This window comes from Crassostrea angulata, chromosome 8 (genome assembly GCF_025612915.1).
Source record: "Crassostrea angulata isolate pt1a10 chromosome 8, ASM2561291v2, whole genome shotgun sequence".
NCBI lineage: Eukaryota > Metazoa > Mollusca > Bivalvia > Ostreida > Ostreidae > Magallana > Magallana angulata.
Window position 1 is genome coordinate 19,184,786 of NC_069118.1, and position 15,001 is coordinate 19,199,786.

At 33.4% G+C, this 15,001-nt stretch overlaps 2 protein-coding genes across 3 annotated transcripts; one reads left to right on the forward strand and one right to left on the reverse strand.

Moving 5' to 3' along the window:
- The first annotated feature begins 427 nt into the window (after positions 1 to 427).
- On the forward strand, positions 428 to 6,192 carry LOC128161425 (uncharacterized). Of its 2 annotated transcripts, none has more exons than XM_052824706.1 (7): positions 428 to 706; positions 969 to 1,112; positions 2,930 to 3,156; positions 3,369 to 3,425; positions 3,663 to 3,708; positions 4,800 to 5,036; positions 5,484 to 6,192. In XM_052824706.1, exons 1-7 carry the CDS (start codon positions 601 to 603, stop codon positions 5,936 to 5,938), a joined length of 1,272 nt encoding a protein of 423 aa, XP_052680666.1. In that variant the 5' UTR covers positions 428 to 600; the 3' UTR covers positions 5,939 to 6,192. The 2 variants fall into 2 exon arrangements, with proteins under 2 accessions (XP_052680666.1, XP_052680667.1); XM_052824707.1 differs by having other exon boundaries at positions 429 to 706; positions 4,800 to 5,030.
- Positions 6,193 to 7,153: 961 nt separating this feature from the next.
- On the reverse strand, positions 7,154 to 14,935 carry LOC128161428 (store-operated calcium entry regulator STIMATE-like). The gene is made up of 7 exons (XM_052824711.1): positions 14,587 to 14,935; positions 12,772 to 12,820; positions 12,419 to 12,514; positions 11,705 to 11,826; positions 11,310 to 11,422; positions 10,755 to 10,838; positions 7,154 to 10,331 (listed from the first exon to the last, which is right to left on the reverse strand). The coding sequence occupies exons 1-7, from the start codon at positions 14,753 to 14,755 to the stop codon at positions 10,092 to 10,094; spliced, it is 873 nt and encodes a 290-aa protein (XP_052680671.1). The 5' UTR covers positions 14,756 to 14,935; the 3' UTR covers positions 7,154 to 10,091.
- Positions 14,936 to 15,001: the final 66 nt, after the last annotated feature.

The following is a 15,001-nucleotide window of genomic DNA, read 5'->3' on the forward strand; positions in this document are numbered from 1 at the left end:
GGGGGGGGGGGGGGGGGGGTGGGGCGGGGCGGGGGAAGGGGGGCTTAACGGAGCTCCCCCCCCCCGCCCCCGCCCCCCACTATCAAGAGACCAAGTAGAAAAGTGTGCAAGGTAATTGACAAAAATTAGTAGTTTGGGGTAATACGCACTCCTCTCACCCTACCCCCTTGCCCCAACCATCACGGGTTATAGGATTTTGACGAATGGTAGGTTTTTTTTTTCGCCTCTCAAGTTTTCAGATAAGCCTGTCCCCTTTAAAATGACGGCGCTGTTCTGTTCTGCATTTTAGACCATGCAGTCATGCATGTGGATTAACCAAATTCCGTGATCTACTTTTATTTAAATCACGCGTTGTATTAGAAATCACAGTCAAAATTTAAACAAAGTAAGGTTAAAGGTTAAAACCACCAAAAAAGATTTTGACAAAAGTATTTAAAGATCGAACTGGCGGTGTAAAAACAGGTTTGTTGTGTGCATGAAAGGCAGATTATTGGCAAAATGTAAACTATAGTTACTGCACTGTATCGAACATGCACGCACTGTTTGTATCAATGGTATAATCAAGTAATTTGAAAGATAAGAAGTGATGATGGTGAGGGGATGAGAAGTGTATTTTATGGTACATGTATATTCTGGAATATGAAGTTTATATTCACTTTACTTGTGATTTTCTTACCATTCCTGAGGCCTACAATTGAACTTACTAGTAAGTACTTTAATGAATGAAAAGTAACATCAAATGTCTCTAGACTTATAAAATTTTCAACACGAAGTATCGATTGTTTTAGTTTTGTTTAATATGACTTTTTAATATTTTTTTTTAAATTTAGTTTTCTGCGTTTTCTTCAGTTTGTTTTTGTTTCATTTTTCTTTTGTCTGTTTACTTTTTGTCTTCTGCAGTTATGTTTGACTGGGTTTTTTTAAATCAAATATGTTAACAATTACTCCCTCCGCCTTAATTCATTCAGATACAAGGTGTCCTATAGGACAACCTTTGGTCTCGGCCAAGAACAACTCTTTGGTCGAGTGCTACAAATTGAGCAAACACAGACGTTGTCCGTCGCCATATTACTGCTCTGGTGGCGTCCTTTCGAAAGGAGTTTGCTGCAAAGGTAACCCGATTTTTGAAACTATAAATTATCAATATAAAATTGACGTCACGTCGTTTGTACGTCATTTACGTCATTGAATTTCAACTGCTCCACCTTTGGATGCTTTTCTTCCAATGAGAGTCCCTTGAAAAATTTGAAGAGTTATAGTCTTTTCAGAATTCAATTGCAAGTAGCTACAATTTATGATAATATTTCTTGTGAGTAATATGATACTAGTATGTCGCAAAAGACAGATCCATCACCCATGGAAACTTAGCCGCAGTGATAGCAATTTTCCAAAATGAATATAAGTTTCAATCAAAATGTCCGTATTCTGTTTACCATGGGGGAAAACGAAGGATTTAGTCTTTTAACTTGACATTTTTATTAAAACTTTATATCGCTCTCATCAGGTGTCTTCAATTAAGTTTGAAATTGGTCAATTTAAAGCTGTGCGATAAGAAAACACTCGGTTTTCTTTTTAAATTACATATCAAATTTCTTTGCTTTTCAACAACTTTGGCACCATAACGTACACTCTGACATAGTAAATTCCTTAAGAAAAAAATCTTTTGAAATCAACTCAAGGGTTTACATTTATAATTATATCTAATCTATGTCTATGATATTTTGGTCTATTCAACTTCTTCTCTATCGAAACAATCCTGTTATTCACTACACAACATGTTACACGTAATTACACCCGGCAATGAAAATTACTATAGCATTGAATGATTTATTTTTGACGTCGTCGTGTCAATAACTGCCGTCAGGTGAGCAGACAAATTGAATAACGCGCGTTAGCGCGTTATGATAATTTGTCTGCTCACCTGACGGCAGTTATTGACACGACGACGTCAAAAATAAATCATTTAATGCTTATATTTACATTCTCTTACTGAAGAAATCAATTGTTTACTTAAATAAATCGACATAAAGTGCAGATAACGGAGGGAGTAAATTAGTAACAGCAAGAACAGCTGTTTTGTCAAACCGGTTTAAACTGGTTTTTACAAAGACTGTTGAGATGAGATCGGCGAGCATGAAAATATAATCCATGATAAATAACTCTTAAAATATTGCTTTTAACAATAAAGTCAACTTTTTTGTTGAAGAATTATAAAACATGGTGTTTATTCAACATTCATGAAATGCTTTTTTTAACCGATAACTTAGAAATCACTGTTTGAGAACTACTTATGTAAATTACTCGTAAATTCATACGCAGTGAATAGGTGTTGCATTTAGAGGCATTTAAACATCACGGAATTTAATGGAAAAACACAGTAGAATGTAAATATATTGGTTTTAGATCACTTGCAAAGTTGACTAAATATATGTTCGCGTTTTATATAGGCGTCGGTCACAATTGTTCGATTCGCGGCGGTTACATTTCACATTTACATTTTTTTATGCATTGAAATAACCATGTATAAAGCATCTTTAAAAAAAAAAAAACTAAGCTAGGTTTGTTTCATTTTATAATTTAATGAAAGCAAGACATTTTATCAAATGATAAAATTTGAATTTTATGCATATTCTGTATAATCCCAGGGACATATCAAGTGAAAATGCGTCCTTTTACATATAAAAAGTTGCTTAGGTGAGCGAAATGGTATACGGGACTCATAATGAATTGTCGTCCAGGGGTTGAGAATGGTTCGCCATGAATTAGGTTGAATGTATATTTGTAAATTTTATTATATATTCAAATAAGATATTTATTGTTTAATTACAGATGTGCATGATTGTATATTATAAATGTATTTTAGATGGCTCGGTCGGACTGAAATTTCTTACAACCTGTATACTAGTATACAAAAAATATTTTTTTGTAGATTCGCTCTCCTTGCTATGCCTGACATGTTTCAAGGCGGGTGACGTAAAATGGACTACTGACGACACAGGGACTATTTTTCACGTTAACATTTTCTTCCGCTGGAAGCGGGAGGACTGTAGTAAATCGGTTTTGCGCCACGGCTGGGACCCCTCCCTCACGGTGCTGGTCATTGGGGACGACAACCAAACCTGGCTGGAGCGGACACTGAACTGCAAAGCAACAGAGGTGGTTTGAATTGTAATGGATGATGATGTGAAAGGGGGTGGGGTGGATACGTAAATCCCTTAACAATCTGAATAATTCTAAAAGTTAATATCTCTGCGCCCCACTTCCCCCGCAAAGAGGCAGAGAATGAAATAAAATGAAACAAAATAAAAGTAAGAAAAACACCAGAAGCAAACAGAATAACCTTTCTCTCTTTATTGTTTATATTTCAGAAACCTTGCTCAAAGTATTTCACCTTCAATATTCCATTGAAGAGTTATCGTGTATTGGTATGTAAATTTGTTTCAGTATTGTGTAGTAGCCTTTAAAGACATGATTTTAGGTCAATGATTCATTTTTATTTCGAAGATAGGTTTATTTGGCATTTTGAATGATATTGATCAAAATTTGAACGTTGAAACCAGAGACATATATATAAAATAATGTTATATATGTCTCTGCATACTGTTATTGTGCAGGTAAATTAATAAAATTAAAACGTTTACCTGTGTTCTTTCTGTTTTTAGTACCAGGTAAATGGTCCAGGAATGTCTAGCCTGTGTCGTTTTATTGGTAAGTATTTTAAAAAAAGAAACTATTTCAAAGTTTATTAAAAGTATTTCATTTAAGAAGTCTGGATGGTCGTGGCCATTTTTAAGACTAAAATAATCTTTTAAATTGAAAAGCTCTGTATAAACATGATAAAGATAAAGCAATATTCAAAAATTAATTATATCTGAAGTACATGTATTTGGAATTTTTTTTTAACTATGTAATAGTTTATACATATGAAAATAAAGAAAGCATTTCTGAAAATTGAATTAAGGAAAATTTAATGGTTGATTTGTTGACCATGAACCCATCCTCCTTAAAAAATTACTGTATCCACAGTGAATGTGGAATCATTGATACATGCATTTGACTGTGGAAACAGGCAACTGCACCTTTCCACTCGTGCAATGCATAAATTTCGCATGAAAAGGGCAATTACCATGTATGTAAAAAGCGTATAATATATTTTTTTTAAACTTAGCACCCAAAAGAAATATAAATAGGACGTACATGGTATTCATGTGAAGAGAAATCCACGCGAAAGCTCTCTTCATGTTGATTGTGATACTATTTTTATAAAGCCAGAATTAAGTTTTTTGCGGGTGCAATTTTTTGGGATTAAATTTTATCGTTTCAGTTCAAAAGCAATTCATTCAATCCCAAGATATGTTTTATACATGTAGCTATCATTTTGCGAAACAAAACAACAAATCGCAAAACAGTATTACGTAGCACAAAATTTGCACACACAGAAAAAAGTTTCTCTTCTTTATGTCCAATATTTCGCTGATTGCCGACCGTTTTATTTATTTGATTTATATACTAGAAGTACTGTAGTAGGAGATTTCTTTGTATGAATAATGAATAAATATCGCGTTTCTTAATTCTATGATGATGTAATTTTGTTGGTAAGGGACACCAAGGAAATTTAAGAAAGCTAAGGATCCACGTCGAACACCACCCTCTCTATATATAGCAAAGGATTGTCGATCCACTCCCTTTCCCATGGCGGAGGCGAAGTGGACCGAAAACAGGATGGTCGAACTTTAATGATTTCACACATTTTGGATAACATGTACATTTGTACTTTTTAATTTTAATGCATTATACAGAAATAGTCAAAGTCTCGCCGCCACTGTCGCCACCATCTCTAGCATTGCCCAAACCGGTGCAGGACAACACAGCCCAGCCCCCTCTGTCGTCCTCTGTGGAGACAATAGCAAGCATACTGGTTGCCCTGTGTCTGTTGGCCATTGCTACAGCTGTTGTGTTTGTATACAGATGGAGGTTTGGGCACTCGGTGAAAAATAACCACGACGAGTCAGAAATCGCCCTCGTGCAAGGTACAGGTACATATTGATTGATTTTTGTTTTAAACATAACCAGTGATTTGGTTAACTATATCGCTAAAAATGGAGAGAAATAAATTTTGGTTTTATCAAAGGGATGAAATCTTTCATTGTGATATGAAACGATATCTCTCAATACTGCATACAGAGTTCTTATGTTGCGATCTAATCCAAATAACTAAATATGTACTTGTTGATGACGATATCGTCACGATATTCAGTGAACAAAATTGATTTGTTTAGATTAATTGATTGATTCATTATTGTTGTTTTTATCCCTTCTAGTTTTTTTTGGACAAACGTCAGTCCTACCTTTGGTAGTTATATCTCGCTAGCCACCGGAGATCCGCGGATCTATTGTAAAAATTCTAAACTACAGAATTACATGTATGTAGTTATATTTGTTTAATTTATGTTGTTTTTCGACAAAATATATTTCTTTTTCAGAGAATGTGGACATTTTCACAGTGGCTATGCCTGGAATCGGTGCAGAAGTGATTAAAGAACTGAAACAGATAAGCAGTCTACACTTTATAACGGTAGACCAATTCCAGGCAGAAATCTTTCAAAATAGCAAGGAATGGATGGATTCTGTGCAACATAAATATACGAACTTCTTGTTCCTTTTGACAAAGGAGTTGATTTGTGATGATGTTGAAGATTTTTCCCATCCATTGAACTCAATCGCAAAATCTTTATTTCATAACATACAAAATTCTCCTCGTGTGGAGAATCTGAATACTTTTTACGTTTATTTACAACAACCTTCTTCGTTTAAAAGCCATTTCCCAAACTCCCGCCATAAAAGAAATGATATTTATAATTTTTCAGGGAAAAACTTCCATAACAAGGACTTTCATCGTTTAGTTTCGGATTTAAAAGCAAACCACAGCAATGTCTAACAGAAAATAAATCCATCAATGACGTTTTCTCGTCAAAAAAAATGGAAACTGGCAAAGGGTTAATAAAAGATTCAAAATTTAGACAGAAAATCACGGTAATTGAATTTTGATTTCAAATATATCGGTGATTCTTGAGAGATATTGGTCCAGATATTTCCGTCCAAAGATTGTCATGGTAACATGAAAATAAAACTGTTTGAAAGTAAAAGCAGTTACTTGTGACTTACGCAATAAATCCGCTGAATCAAGCGACATAAATTCATTGCGTTTTGTGCGCTTTTATACACATGCATGATATCAATGAAACACTTTCTTGTAGCAGGGTTTCGTAAGATAATTTTTTTTAAATTCATCATTATGTTCACCATTGATCAAATTTACTGTGGAATCATCATTGTTCGTTGAGGACAAATGTTCGTGGCTTCGATCGTTGATAACTCTTGCACACAAATTTACATCCACACGAACGTATATACACGCATTTGTTTAGTATTTATTTACGAAAAAGAACTTGCTATACCGACGAAAATACGCCCCCACGAACAAGGAACATTTTGGCTACCCACAAACATTGACCCCCACGAATAAGAATAATTCCACGACAACTCCCACTGCTCCCTTAAGGTGGCTCACTACAACTTGAAATAGTTTCTCCAATGGGCAGAAAATCACTCGATTTTGATAGATAGCATAATGGATAAGAATTATCTAATCCAACTAGGCGAAAAATGTTCAATTTTATATAATAAAAATCATATTTCAGAAATTGAATTTAGTAAACGTGAACAAAAGCTCCAGGTGGATTCGAACTTGTGATCTGCGGTTGACAAGTTCGATACTTTAACCACTGAGCTATGACGATATACAACCAAATGGATAGAAAATGTTTAAATCGCCAGCTTGTGACATAGTGTCTAAAAAAGTATAAGTCTCAGTGTAGTGAGGTACCTTAAACATGTTAAAGCAAGAATAAATAATGGCTAAATACAGAGAGCAACATTTCTGATTTATATAGTTAGGCCTAAAAAAAGAAGTTGTGTGTTTAACACACAATTTTTTTTTTAGGCCTTACCATGATATTTCAACAAAAGATGCTTTTAAATTTAGTTTGTCTCCAATTGCATGGGAGAAATTCAATCTTTCCCACAAATATCTAAGAGTATTTAACATGCCTTAACATGGTATTGAATATCATTAAAAACAACACTGGACTAATCAACTTAACACAACTTTATTGATGGTTATCATTATTCAAAACAAGCACAGCATATTGAATATGTGCAATACATCAGTGTTAATGTAGCAAAATTCTATTCATTTTGAATTAAATGTATTTACCATTTTGAATAATGTTTGGTAATTATATACTGTATGTACCTGTAAATATTGAAAACTGATAGTGCAAGACTTAGTGTAAAATAAAATTACATTGTACATTTTAATAAGATAACAAAAACAATCTCAAAATACAAAAGATTTTTCAACTGAAATGTGAAGTATATTAAGTTGTTACAAGTGTATATGGTAGTTTAGTACAGAAAAAAACATAAATATTTTTTGATTATTAAAACATCCTTGTACTTGGCTAAATAAGTTAATATATTCATGTACCTTATTACATATTCTGAACATTTAATTTCCCTGTTTTCTTCCATTTTGGATTTCTAAGAAGTTTGAATTTTGACTAGATCATTAAACAAAGCAGTGTGTATTAATAACGAAATACAGCTGGTAAAATGATAATGATATGCGACACAGACCATTACACTTAAGTTATGTTACAATTTTGAAGAGTTCTTAGAAGAGAAGCAAATAGTGTAATAATAGTTTCACTAATCATGGGCTTAATTTTTGTGGATTTGATGAGAAAGTTTCAAAAATACATAAATTGGTGGCTAATAATCCCATCAAAACTATATGTTATTATAAATTGCAATTCACTGACCATTGATTACCGGTACATGGATCAACTCAAAAAACAGGTATTCATTTAATACTGATGAAACCATAGGATATGAATTTTTATTGCGAAAACAAATGCAAAAAATTCAGGATTTCAATACTACAAAAACTAAGAATTTAAATTAAGTAATTTCAATAGCAACTGGATGGAGTTCAAAGAGTTTAAAAACAGTTTTAAAAACAAACACACAATTAAAATTGAAAAATAAAAATAAAAGAAAAGAGTGGAAGTGGACAAATTTGCACTCAAACCTCAACAAAATGTTGGAAGTTTTGATAGCAATTTTTATATTCAATTAAGTACAACGAAATAAAAGTATAGATGGAGGGAATAATTGAAGAACTCAGTCAAGAATGTTAATTTAAATATAAGTTTAAAAAAAAATAAAAACAGCTAGATATGTACCAGTACAATAAAATTCAAAAATAAATAGTTAGAGGGTTTCCTTCTGATAGCCAACAAAGCCAAAGTTTCTAAAGTACCTTTGTTATCTTACACTGTATACCAGAAACTCATTACAATGTTTGCTTAAAAGTAACAGGAAAAGTTTAAGCATCATTTAAATTATTGCTAATTAATAAAATAAGTATCAGAGAAAGCACGGAGCAAAAATTGTGTCTTTACAAGAGAAATTCATAAAACAATAATTTTCCCCTGCCCCCTGAGAAAAATCTGACGTAAAAAAAAAACATACACTTTTTTTGTATACTGTTACAGCCAAAATTATATCCATATTAATTTCACTTTTTAACATAAGACGTGAAGGTATCATTTTTCACTAACACAGAATTCATATATGTATGAACTTCAAGCATTAGTTTCATCAACCTGTTTCATTACATGGGCCTGCATGTGTACCAGTATATGTATATTGTCTGTGTTTTGTTACTTTCAAAACTTCCAACCAAGATAATGTGTCACAAAAGTTATAAGAATGCCTCTTCAGTATATATCAATCTAGTACATGTACATCCATATTAAAGTAAATATAATAAATGAACATTAATCACAATTCTCATTAAAATAAATTGTAATCATGTCCATAGTTTTTTTTTATTTTTGTAATTTGGAAAAGTCCCTGAACTAAAAGACAAAATTGATGTGAGCTGTTTTTCAAATTTTGGCTACAATAAATCAAAGTTTTGGCAAAGAAATCGAAAGCAATTCATAAAAAATCTTCTTAATAATTCAACCTTGTGGCAGAGTCCATTCCATATACATCCTTATTAGATGAATGTCAATGCTTGTATAAAATGCCCAACAAGAAGAAAATTGATCCACAATTTATTAACCTGTATCGTGGTTTTTAAAAAATTTATTTCTGTATTATGCTGGACACAGACCAGTAATGTACCATGCTTGTGTATTTGTACAGTTTTCTGAGACATGGATGAATGGCACAAAATAAATCAAAATGTTACGACCATCAACATCAATATCACATCAAACATCAATGTACTCTACAAAGTATCCAATCATTCACAAAAACCACCACAAGCAATACATGAAACAGAGAGTGACAACATTTAATGATGAACTGTTTTTGGCAAAATGTAGCACTTCACAAAAATGGGGTAGATTAGTTTGTGCAAAATGGGAAGCTGTTATCCAACGTGGAGAAAAAATGCCATTGTAATCACAGGGATTGGTCAGAATGAGTTACCTAGTGCTTAGTATGGGACTTATGTGGACCTTCTGATGATAATGATGAAATTTTTAAAGTGGCTATTCAGTCTGAGGAACCAAATGAATCTTAATTTATCTCCAAACACACAAGAGTAATGGGAACAACTGACACAACACTACAAAACCAGGTGAATACCACTATTGTAATTTCCACCAAATAAACTAAAGAACCCCCTACATGCTGAATCAAGCACCCTTAAAAGAACCAAACCAAACTACTTAGCAATAGTCAGACTATACTTTCAACTAATGTAAAAGTGGTTATTTACCCTGGTAATAAAATAAGCATTTTTGTTAGTCAAACAATACACGTGGGTAATAAATATTATGTTGTGTGATTGACCAATTTTAAGTTTTTGTTGTTGTAAACAGGGATATTTTACACGGTTTTAAGCTTACTATGTTCTAGTGTAAATTAACACCATTCATAAATAACCACTTTCCCAATATAGAGATGTTAGCCCTCAGAATTTAACCAGGGACCACTTCTAAGAATGACCTCTCTCATGCTAGTAATTTCTCTGTACCGTCGGTACAACGAAATCGCAAGTCCGGTTCATCATCAGTGGAAGCCAAGATGTCCGATTCAAAATAATCCTCCGTCTTTTCGATTCTGTTATAGCACCTCGCCTCATCTTTGGTTTTGCTGTATTTCACAGTTGTGTCTATATCACTGACGTATATTGTCTTTGTGCCTTTAATTTTCCTCTTAAGGAAGTTGTCTACCACCCAAAAGATAAACGCCTGTTTGTAGAAAATTAGAGTTTATACTATAGTTTATTTGTATGCTGTATCCCAAACAATGCAAAATAAAAACCAACCAAATTTATATTAAGATTGTCAGGAGATTATTTCAAATTTCAATTCATACAATCAACAAGTCTGTTTATCTGACAAAAGCATCTTCATTTTTAAGAATGATTTTATAATTTGAAAACAATTTTTTTTTAATCTAGGTGGAAATGCTGAGTAAAGAGTACTTCAAACTTAGGAGATTTATTATAAACACTTTTCCAGATTTGTTTTTTTTAGTTTATAAAGATCTGTTACATGAAAAGCTGATACATGTAATAAAAAAATTATTAGGGCAATATCCTAGACCTCCATTACTTTAAAATAGCACAAATACACAGACAAGTAAAGATAAGATACAGATGTCTGACTTACATTTACAACTAGAGGTACAATGAACATCACAATCACCAGCTCCACTTTGGGGTCCTTAATGGGGGACATCAGAAACGTCCTCACCTACATCATATAACTCATAAAGTAAATACAGCATTCAAAACAAAATCCGTTTGTTATACACTGGGTCAACATGCATGCGCACATTGATATCTGACCAATCTTGCTCATGTTGACATCTGACAAATCTTGCACACATAGATATCGGACCAATCTCACTAACATTGATATTTGACCAATCTCACATTGATATCTGATCAATCTCACTTACATTTATATCTGATCAATCTCGCTATGTTGTGAAGTAAAATAAGAAAGGAATGTTGACGTTAATGAAAGATGGAACTGACATTCAATACGCCCACCAAATAGTAGATCTTTGGGGAAGAGAGGGGGTTAAATAACCAAGCACATTCACATGTGGAAAACATTGACAGATTGTTAGAATTTTTCAAATTTCTTAATGACTGCAAACTGGATGAAATTTTCTATAGGATATTTGATATCACAGATGTGAGAATGAATTTAAGTTACCTTTTTCCAGAAGTCAAACTGGATGAGAAGAGTCATGAGAATTTTCTCCAGGATCATCACCAGTATATAGAGGGCACACTGTCCCACCCAGGTACTGCAGGCAGGGGGGTTCCCTTAAAATATAAAGTTATATCAATTTATATATGCATGCAAACAACATGATCAACAGAGAGTAGTATAGATTGTTGGTTAAACAATTAAATTACGCAATTTTTTTTTATCAAAATTTAATAGCTGGTTTCATTTTCTTCTCAGTTAATTCAGACCATTAAGAAAATATTAGTTGGATATCAGATATGCTGGCAAGAGTATGAATGAAACACAAGTCAATATAATGACCTGGTGAAATGTCTAATAAAAGGGTGGGCTCAATATTCCCTATCAATATCACCTACCATATTCTCCAAACTTCAGCGAGTCCCACTTGAGCTTGCGGACGATAAGTTGAGTGAGCTTGAGGCCGATGTAGATTACAAACAGACCAATCGTGGAGTCCAGTACAAAGCTTACAAAATACCTGCGTAAAGAGAATACATTATATTATAATTAATATAAAATACTGTGACAATAAAAGCTATTAAATAATATATGATCTGAATTGTTCAGAATAAATTTGATACTGCAAACTAGTACATGGTACATGTATAAATAGCTGCAATAATGTAGCCCTCTCCGATTTTTTATATCAGATGTTTACTAAAAAAAAAAAAAAAAAAAAAAAAAAAAATCGGGAGAGGGCTACATTATTGCAGCTAATGTATAAATTAAGAAGATTTCATAATTCCTAAGGAATCAATGTAATACATTAACATGCTAGACTTGCTCAAGTTTCTAAGTTTATCGACGTTTTCCTTTTGTGATGAAATGTTAATTGTGTTTTAAAAATCTAAATACATGTATCAGCTCTTAACCTTAATTCTATGTAATTGTACAGAAATTTATTGCATATTTTTACAACTCTTTCAAGCAGGAATCATTTATCTTTTTAATAAAAAAAAAAGAAAATACAGCTAAAACTTCATCTTCCCTAAAAAAGTATAAATTAATTGATATGTTACTAAGGATTTCGTGATAAATAAAGATAACCACAAGACTCTAATAAATAGTACCATGTGCATGGGTCTCCTTGAAACATGTCTGCTAGGAAGACATTGGCAAAATGGATGACAGCAGCCCCAAATCCCTGCTTGGAAGTGTCAAAGAACCTACATAAGAAATCAAGTAAACTTTTTAATATTTACCTTGAGTGGGTGGAAGGTTTAACTTAATAGTTAGACTAACAGCAAATTAATCAAAAATGTAAATACATGTTTATACATGTATTCATTATTCAATTTAAAAGAATGCTTTTACAAATGAACTAGAATCTGATATTAAATGCATGCTATACTTTATTAATATTATTGTGATCATTGATGTAATGGCATTTAAAAGAAAATCATGGATCAAAGTTAAAATTTACCATATTTTCCAGGGTCGTCTTTCATATATTGGCTCACAGTATCTTTTAACTGTTAAGAAAGAGAAACAAAAGATGTGATTTGTGTTGCAATAACAATAATAGCCTGCCTTTCACTTGAGATTTAACAGTATTTTTCTTGCAGAAATTTAGAGAACGTACTACCAGTATTAACGCAAGTAATTAGCGCGGATCTAAAGGTGTGGATGACTTCATTACATCAGCTATCTGCTTTAACATTACAACCTGTGCTGCTCACATTCATATATCTTATGTTCGTAATTTTATCTAATTATCACTTGTCTTATCATTATCTGCTGAAGGCCACTCCATAAAAGGACGAAGAAGTGGTCTCATAATTCAGTCGATTTGTGTTGTCTATTAAGCTCCATGAAATAGTAAATGATGATTTATAATGATTTAAGTGGTTGTTTAATTCATTATATTATCGATTCATCATGTTGTTATATAAGGGATTATTTAATATGTACTTGAACTACTTCAATCAACAAATCCATGGAATTATTGTCTAATTAATGATAATATTAATAGAATACTCTGCTATGCACTTTAAATAATCTTTTTTAGTACATGGACAAAAACTCTTAAATATAAAAGGTGTATTATTAAAAATTTACATGATTTAGGTCTAAATACAATACATTTATATGTAGATCATCTTTCTTAAAGCATAGGTGCGAAACATCAAGGAGCCAACAATCTCAGGATGAAGCAGAATAGGAGCAAACCATCTCAAGGCAAAAAATGTTTAGGTGCGAAACATCCTGTTAACTTTCTGGTCTGGTGACCATGTGCCCCATCACTTAGCTAACCACTCTGATATTCACTGTCTATTCAACAACATTTACTAATTATTTTTTATCATACGCATACTGGTTGCTTAAAGTAAAACAGTGGGGGTAAGCTTATCTTGAGATTCTTCAGACTCTAACCCCCGCTTTTATATTCAATTATTGTGACATACTGGGTTACAGTATGAGGAATCTCAGATTAGGGGTAAGCATGTGTAGGAGTTGGGGCTATATGGACCGTGGATATCTGCCTGGATAGCTCAGTGGTAGAGCTCCTGACTAGAGTATGTTACAGGAGTCCTAGGTTCGATTCCTGGTCCAGCATGTTTTCAATATTTCTCCTTTCCTATTACATTTGGTGCCATGACCAACCCCAGGAACTGACAGGTTAACTCCTGCCAGGGGAAGAACCTGGGGTGGCCTTCATGGCGAAGATCAGGAGGGAGGACTGTAGTAGTTGGGGCTATATGGCATGTGGATATCGGTCTGGATAGCTCAGTGGTGAGTCTTGGTAAAATGGGTAGGCAAACCCAGCGCCGGGGCAAAATAAAAGCTGGGGCAGATCGATATTTTCAATTTTCAGTTTTTTCTTAAATATGTCCAGAAAACCGTAAAATGTCGACCTGGATTTGCCTACCCATTTTACCAACTTAGAAATCAGCAATCGTCGCTGTATTTCTAAATACACATTGTTTTGCAGAAATACTTATAGCGAATACAGTCATACTGATTGGTAACATATCCTGAAAATTTCAATGAGATTGGTAGATTTTTAACAAAGAAAATTGAAAAATATAGATCTGCCCCGGCTTTTATTTTGCCCCGGCCCGGGTTTGCCTACCCATTTTACCAAGACTCCTCAGTGGTAGAGCTCCTGACTAGAGAAACAGGGGTCCCCGGTTCGATTCCCGGTCCAGCCATGTTTTCAATATTCCTCCTTTCCTATTACACATGCACATCTTATATATTATATATATATAGTTTCTTGAACATTAATCTCACCTACCTATTAGAGATGTGAAAGCTAAGAATGCTAACACAGCTTGCACCACTAGCCCCAATCCTCCCATTAGGTCTCCACTATTGCAGTGGTACTCTTTCGTTCCCATTAGGTTAGTTTCGTCGACTAGATCACTGTGCGTATTGTTGTCCAAGACAACTGAAGAGGCTGCCATAGTTAGATCAAGTTTTTTCTACATCAAACTTATTTCTGAGCTATAAATGTTCGATTAAATCTAATAATAGGCAGATTCTTAATCATTTTTCTATATATTTAAATGCACATGACCGTTGATTGATCCATAACTTGAAATATCTTCAGTATTAGTTTTTGTCCACATTACTGTCAATATACCGGAAATATTAATATTACGCACGCGTACTGCAAAGTTTCAATTTGCGAACTCGGTTCACATGAATAA

Bases quoted from the DNA above. Each gene is read 5' to 3' on its own strand.
- LOC128161425 (XM_052824706.1), top strand. From the start codon at position 601: ATGAGAAGTGTATTTTATGGTACATGTATATTCTGGAATATGAAGTTT. The intron at 1,113-2,929 runs GTAACCCGATTT...ATTTTTTTGTAG, and splicing joins GAAAGGAGTTTGCTGCAAAG to ATTCGCTCTCCTTGCTATGC. The intron at 3,709-4,799 runs GTAAGTATTTTA...TGCATTATACAG, and splicing joins TAGCCTGTGTCGTTTTATTG to AAATAGTCAAAGTCTCGCCG.
- LOC128161428 (XM_052824711.1), bottom strand. From the start codon at position 14,755: ATGGCAGCCTCTTCAGTTGTCTTGGACAACAATACGCACAGTGATCTA. The intron at 12,821-14,586 runs GTAGGTGAGATT...CTTTCTTAACAG, and splicing joins AGCTTTCACATCTCTAATAG to TTAAAAGATACTGTGAGCCA. The intron at 11,423-11,704 runs GTAGGTGATATT...TTATATTTTAAG, and splicing joins GCTGAAGTTTGGAGAATATG to GGAACCCCCCTGCCTGCAGT.